The 7,254-nt window shown below is 43.5% G+C and overlaps 1 protein-coding gene across 6 annotated transcripts in view; it reads right to left on the bottom strand.

Annotated features, from left to right (window-relative positions):
* Nucleotides 1-2,729: 2,729 nt before the first annotated feature.
* The window catches only part of LOC139764091 (uncharacterized), a 29,974-nt gene continuing 25,449 nt past the window's right edge, over nucleotides 2,730-7,254 (bottom strand). For all 6 annotated transcript variants that reach the window (XM_071690586.1, XM_071690587.1, XM_071690582.1 and 3 more), the window contains exons 4-5: nucleotides 5,029-5,270; nucleotides 2,730-4,717 (exon numbers count right to left, since the gene is read on the bottom strand). In XM_071690586.1, coding sequence (XP_071546687.1) covers nucleotides 4,397-4,717; nucleotides 5,029-5,270 — 563 coding nt within the window. In that variant the 3' untranslated portion in view covers nucleotides 2,730-4,396. The remainder of the gene's footprint in view (nucleotides 4,718-5,028; nucleotides 5,271-7,254) is intronic.

Below are 7,254 nucleotides of genomic sequence, written 5' to 3'. Positions count from 1 at the left end.
TCTCGGAGAGCAAAAATGGGTATATTTGAAGGAATATTAGTTCTAACAATGTTACGTGGTTGTGATAAATGGGCTATAGATAGGGTTGTATGGAGGAGGGTAAGTGTGTTGGAAATGAAATGTTTGAGGACAATATGTGGTCTGAGGTGGTTTGATCGAGTAAATAAATGTAAGGGTAAGAGAGATGTGTAGAAATAAAAGAGTATGGTTGAGAGAGCAGAAGAGGGTTTGTTGAAATGGTTTGGGCACATGGAGAGAATGAGTGAGGAAAGTCGACAAAGAGGATATATGTGTCAGAGGTGGAGGAAACAAGAAGTGTAAGACTAAATTGAAGGTGGAAGAATGGAGTGAAAAAGATTTTAAGCGATTGATCGGGGCCTGAACATAAAAGGAGGGTGAAAGGGGTGCAAGGAATAGAGTGAATTGGATCGATGCGGTATACCGGGGTTGACGTGCTGTCAGTGGATTGAATCAGGGCATGTGAAGCGTCTGGGGTAAACCATGGAAAGTTGTGTGGGGCCTGGATGTGGAAAGGGAGCTGTGGTTTCGGGCATTATTGCGTGACAGCTGGAGACTTGAGTGTGCGTGTGTGTGTAGTCAGAAATGCGCTGGTGTATCTTTTACTTTAACTAGGACATAATGAAGGGCAATGTACATGAATTATTTCAAGTATTTCAGAAATGGAGAGTTCACCAAGAACCGAGAAAAACGGCTTCACTTTCATTTAGTTGTGATTCACATTAATATGATTGGTTTTAAAAAGTAAGCCGATTAAATACAAAGTAATTTTTAGACAGGTGAATCAAATGGGGACATAAATGTGAGATTCTTAAAAAATTAATATTGGCTTTTGAAACACGCCGAAAGTTCAATGCAGTGTGGTGGATTTTATTTACATGTATTATATGTTATTCTAAAAGCTCAAAATGCCGTGTGTATACTTGATTTTTTTTTTTTTTTTTTTTTTTTTACATGAATGATAGATAACCAGTAATATTCTACTCAGAGTACCTGGTTGTTAGCGAACTGCTCAGTTATATTTCTTTCGTCGCAGAGTAAGTGAAGTCAAACTTAACGTCCTAACTGAGTGATGGTCAATATTGGAACCCTGGCTTGTGTGTGTGTGTGGCTGCCATAGTGAAGGCGGGAAACTAGCGATTCGATGAGGGCACGAGTGTTGGAGCCAATGGTAGGTTTGTTTTTATAGCTTGACTTGCTGTTGGGGCACTTTTAGGTATGTACTAGTCTTCCATGGTAGCATTCATAGTATTAAGGAATCATTTTACAAATAGCCACCTAAGAAGTAGCAGTATGGTAAGATTAATACTTAGTTCAATAACGTCTAATACTATACACAGTATATAGCTGGCTGGCCAGTTTAGTCGTGTAACTTGGTTTAGTAACGCATAAAAGGTAGCTTTGGATATTGAATATTTTTTTTTTTTTTTTTGTCTTCAGTAGTACTGTAGTGTTAAAAGGAAAGATTAAAAGTAGCGGAGCGTAATTTGTAACCTTTTCATACAGTGATATTGGATAAGACGTTAGTGGTGAGGACACTGAATGCCAAGGGAAGCCGTAGGTGAAGCAGTTAGAAAACAATTAACAGAATTATGTGAAAGCCTTACCTGCTTTACTTCCCCTAGCAGTTGGTATGTATATTGTGTTCTGTAAATAAGTTATGGTCGCTAGTTTTTTGTGTGCATTGTTTAGGTAAATGAAGACGCATACTTACCCAGACGTTGGTGTATTTCGACAAAGTGAATATTAAGGTAAATTAACAGCAGAGACATTACTTGGTTAGATATGAGACTGAATTTTCTTCGTGTGTTCTTGAACGTATGACAACCATAACCAGTTTTCAGATGAAGTAGGTCATACAGTGTGGCCAAAGATGGTTGTTTTCCGTTTTGCTTCTGCCACCTTCGATTCAGGTGGGATTTTAAAGTCTCGGGTGTTTCGTGAACTCCTCGGGATTACCGCTCACTATTACCCGTGACAGAAATTTTGTGTGAAACAAATTTACGCGTCTGTGAAAGTGTAATAAAGTCACTTCGATTTTCTTGTAGTGAACTCAGAATCATCGCTACATAACACATGCCTTACGAATGTGAATAATGTTATTTCATGTTCTACCCATTTAGATAAGGTAGGAAACTTTAGTTCAATTTCGGCCAAACGAAACCCAACCCAACCTAATGTAGGGTAAACTTATGTCGGGTAAACTTGATTGAGTGAGAAATAATTGGGTAAGAGGGATGTGGTAATAAGAAAAGTATGGTTGAGAGAAATGATGTCGGTGTGTTGATAATTTGAACATTTAAAGAGAATGAGTAAGGAGAGGTAGACAAAGACGATATGTGTGTCAGAGAATGAGTAAGGAGAGGTAGACAAAGACGATATGTGTGTCAGAAGTGGTAGGGGCAAGAAAGGGGAGACCACTTTGGAAACAAGGACGTTGTGAAAATGATTTGGAGTGCTTCGGGCCTGAATGTATGTGCAGGGGAATGAAATGCGTACTTGGGATATAGTGAATTGGAGCGAAGTGGTATACAGGGGACGACGTGCTGTCAGTGGACTGAACTAACCGTATGAAGCAGCCGGGGGAAACCTCGGAAAGGTATGTGGGGCCTTAATGTGGATGGAGGTTAATGTACAAATATTCTTCCTGTCAAAAGGTCCATCTGTCACAGAGAATATGCATCATCACGGACAGGAATAAACTCCTCTGGTGTGAGCAAAGATAACTTTTATTGCTTCCCACTTATCCTTAAGACACACCTGTAAAGTCATTTGCGCCAAAGATAAAGTCACAAGCTTTCATATGGTAGAAAAAAAAATCACTTATTCACAGAAAATGTTAGTAAGACTAACGGTTTTAGACCATGAACATTGTATATACATCTTCAGTCTCCCTAAATTCTCTTGTATCCCTTTATTTACATCATTAATAACGGCTGTATATTGTTAGTTTGTGTACTATCAACGCTAAGAATTATCTGATATATGTTCCATGACAACAAGTTTGGATATGGAATCTTACTACCCACAACAAACACAGACCACAACCACTCTGCTCAACACATGAGAATCCTTTAGCCTTATTATCTAGTACAATAACCATCTTAATGTAGAGTAGTGACTTCTTGATGTCATTCAATAGTGAGAAATTTATGACCTTAATATTGTACACTGTAGATGCATGTTGAGCAAAGGGGCACTTCTACACCAAAATCATTTCAAAATTACCTGAATATTGTATCTCACAAATATGAGCGATGCTCTGTAGACATAAGGCCACATAGCAAAATACATGGCTTTATAGATACGGTAATGTTGTTTGCTGGACATGTGGTAGGGAATTTTCTTGATAGCTGAGATTCTTGACACGGTTGAAACCTGTTGGGGCCCACAGTGTACAAGGCCCTTGGCACAGAGGGCCCACAGTAGATAAGACCTGTTTCATGTAGTGCCCACAGTAAACTGGGCCCGTAACATACTAGAGGGCCCACTTGGTGTAGATAGGGACCTTGGCACCCAAACTTATCACAACTTACGCTCTGCAGTAAACCTCTTGCCATCAGTGTTAACTTTGTCCATTACTGTAATACTGTTCCTTTATACTGACTTGTTCATAAGTTTATCACAGTAATTTTTGAGCCGTAACTGTAGTCTTGGAATGTATAAAGACTCGGGGAGGAGGTGCCTGCCATCACCTCGTCCTGACGAAGCTGTGTCCCGCCCCACTTGCAACACAGTGCGACCACACTGTGACACCGTCTGATAATCTAGTTACAACAGATCGCATTGATTTGGGGTGTAACCACTGATTATAATTCCGAACAGAAATCGAGGCATTTGCACTCAAAAAATGTTCTTTCCGCCTAGGTGACGAGTCAGTCAGTATTATACACCGGGAAAGCCCAACACTCCCCAACTGAGCCACACAGACCGAATATTGCAGTAATCGATGAAGGAAGATATTTGTCTTCGAACTTCGCCTGCGACCATCGGAGGCATACAGAAGAGGTTCTACCTCGACTCTGGGAAGTCGTCGTCTGCAGTCTGGTAAGTGTTCTATGTCATCAGGTAATCAGTAAAGCTGTTGTAGACCGCACAAAGATCTCTTCATTTGACACAACGGTGGTTCAGAGCAAAGTTTGAACCCTCTGGTGACCGTAGATGTGGACGGGCACCTCAAATGAAGGGAACATTTCGCTCCTCGTTCATCATTACTGCGAACGTTTCATTCTCGATGCGCCACATCAGTTTACCGTACCGTACAGAGGTCCTATGCCTCCAGTGTAGGCTACGATTTGTGGACCGAGGTGACCCAAGGGACGTTCCTGGACCTTGACTGTGTCGCCAGCTGAAGGGAGTATCAACCCTGCCTCCGCCCTCACACCTGGGTAGTACCCCCGTCCGTGGATGGGTGGTGGTTGACGGAAGGCAATGTGGTTTCCAGGGTGTTGACAGACACGGAGGGGCCAAGTGTGTCCGTGGAGGAGTTTGAGGTATTGTGGAGGGTGGAGGTAGAGAGGGCCAGGTTGTCGTAGGCGTGTTCAGGCATATCGCTTGTCTCCTCTGGACAGGTTGACTCTGAGGGCTGACGGGTTCTGAAGGGCCGAGGCTCAAGGTCATGTAGCCCCAAGCTGTCCTCAGTGGGCCCGCGTGCTGACTTGCTCATGGAGGCTCGTTTGGCCACTGGACTCCGGTTCCCCTGGGAAAATACCACCTCATGAGTCATGCATATGTGAGTGAGGAGCACACTTCATGTATTCACTTAAATACACAGCCCAATATTCACTGACCGACATTTTAGGAACTAATCAGTATAGACCCCTAAGTAAGTCAAACACTTAACAATATTCATGAAGCCTCGCCTTTAAAAGCATTTTGAATATAGCACCCAGTCCGTAACAGTGTTAAGATTCTCTCATTCATTCGTCAAATGAATCATGAGTGCGACGAGGGTGGCTGGTGTAGGGTGAGTGTGTGACACACGTCGAGGGAAGGGAAGGATCAACTTACATGGCTGTTGGGCATGATGACCACCGTAGTGTTGGGATCCACGCCGTTGCAGGGCTTGTGGGGCGGCTTCTCCTGGATATCGCTCTTGTTGCGGAAGAAGACGGGGAGGTGGAAGGTTGGGAATGTCTTGGAGACGTGTAGGAAGAGTGCCACCACGGCCAGCAGCAGGAGCAACACCAGCGCTAGCAGGACGCCCGTCATCACCCGCAGCTCTCCGATAGCCGTCTCCATCGTTGCCAATCCTGAGGTAAGACAATATTCTCTTAAGCAACAAATGATTTCTGACCCATTCACTGTGTGTAGACCTTTACAGTGTCTGGGGTATGTATAGATGTACTGTGGTCCCTCATGAATATTTTACACATCTGTAATTATACTCTTGAATACTAATTAACGTTCGAACCCATTTTGAATTACGTTTCCCTTCATTCAAACGTTGCTCCTATGATGTCACGTTAAAGCTGTGTGCAAAGGGCATTCCTGTGAAGTAGTTAGAGAAACATTTGAACCAGTTTTATTACGTAAGAGACGGAACTGCTCATAATTTTGACACCATAAGGGATCTGCGTATAAAGATCAGAGTCGAATTTTACATCCTGACATTTGCTCTAGATCTTTGGCATTTGATTTTCATTGTTTTGGACTCTGCTGCATCCATGAACTATATAATGCTTGTGGTAACTTTACGAAAAAAAAAAAAAGATTGAACTTTAAATGGGAAAGGCACGACGGTTTTTTAATGTGTGATCTCGCTCACGGTGACGTAACCAAATTTCAATGTCCACTTCGCTCGAAGCAACGGTTGTAGTGGAATGATCCTGTACTGTTGTACAGGAAACCATCATCCACTCTCCGGTTGTATGTAACTTTCAGGTATTGTTCACAATGGCCCAATGTTATGATGACACTATGGTTGGCTGTCATTTGAATATACTTGGTGCAGTCTACAATGTCACTAATCATCGTACTTTTTTGTACGAATGAATGTTTATCTCGTAAAATATGCTTCGGTGTAAACTAGAGTGAAGCAAGATAAACAGTTGCTGAGTGAGTGGTGCGCCACTGTTCCGGATGTAGTGTTACGATTACAACAACACCATTATATGTATATGAAGGGAACCTGTTGGGTGTTGCCCTGCTGGAGTGTCTAGGCACACGGCGGCATTGTGGCTGGCTCCTAACCAGTACCTGATAGTGTAGAGATCAAGGCCACCGGCCTGCCGCTCTCCATCAGTCGTGGGTAATACACCCTCCCCGGCAGCCCCACTGGCTGCAGATACTGAAGGCTGGGCGCAAGTGTCACCCTCCCGGAGGCTTGTCAGATTCATTCTTGACGCCCAGCTGATCATGGTGAGAGCTGAACACTAACATATGCACAACACCACCACAGGAAAAGAAAACAACGATTTAATTATGAAGACAACAAAATGGTAGTTGTTGTGAAAACCGCAATAGAACGTAACGACAGTGACCTAAGAGGTAACTTTGCTTATACTTTGGCAAAGTTCAAGATAAGATGACATTATATCCAACCATTCTCATCCCCTGGTTCCTATCTTGAACCTACCCCCCCCCCCCCACCTCACTCCACCACACACGCACATCCCTTGCATCTACAGCCAACTTTTTCCTGCTTAGTATGCCCAGCTATAGTTGCTCGACCCAGCTTTGGCAAGGCAAAGGGAAAGGGAGGATGCTATAATGCCGAAATCAGCCGGACTTTTACTGTCAAGGATTTGAAAGTCAGTTTCTGCGGTGAGGGTAATTGTTGTGTGGTGGACGGGGTAGATACGAGTGTATTGTAGATGTGTGTGTTGTGGACGGGGCGAGTGCGTTTGTTGTGGACTGGGCTGGGTTGATATGTTGCGATCGGGGCCAGGTGTATGTACTATGGTTACGGTTAGGTGTGTAGGTTGTGGACTAAAGCCTTTGTGTTATGGAAGGAGTCAGGTGTGTGTGTGTTGTGGATGGGGGAGGTATGTGTGTTATGGACGAGGCAGGTGTGTGTGTGTGTGTGTGTGTGTGTGTGTGTGTGTGTGTGTGTGTGTGTGATATGGACGAAATCAGGTGCATGTTTTGTGGTTAGGACTGTAAGTGTTTCTGTTGTGAACGGGGTCTGGCTTTCGTGCTGTTGACGGAGCCAAGTGTGTGTTGTGGATAGGGCCAGGCGTGTGCTTTTTGGACGGAGAAAATGTATGTATTGTAGACGGAGCCAGGTGTGTTTGT

This window comes from Panulirus ornatus, chromosome 48 (assembly GCF_036320965.1).
Source record: "Panulirus ornatus isolate Po-2019 chromosome 48, ASM3632096v1, whole genome shotgun sequence".
Classification (NCBI taxonomy): Eukaryota; Metazoa; Arthropoda; class Malacostraca; order Decapoda; family Palinuridae; genus Panulirus; species Panulirus ornatus.
Note: the sequence above shows the minus strand (reverse complement) of the source record. Positions and strands in the feature narration are given on the sequence as shown.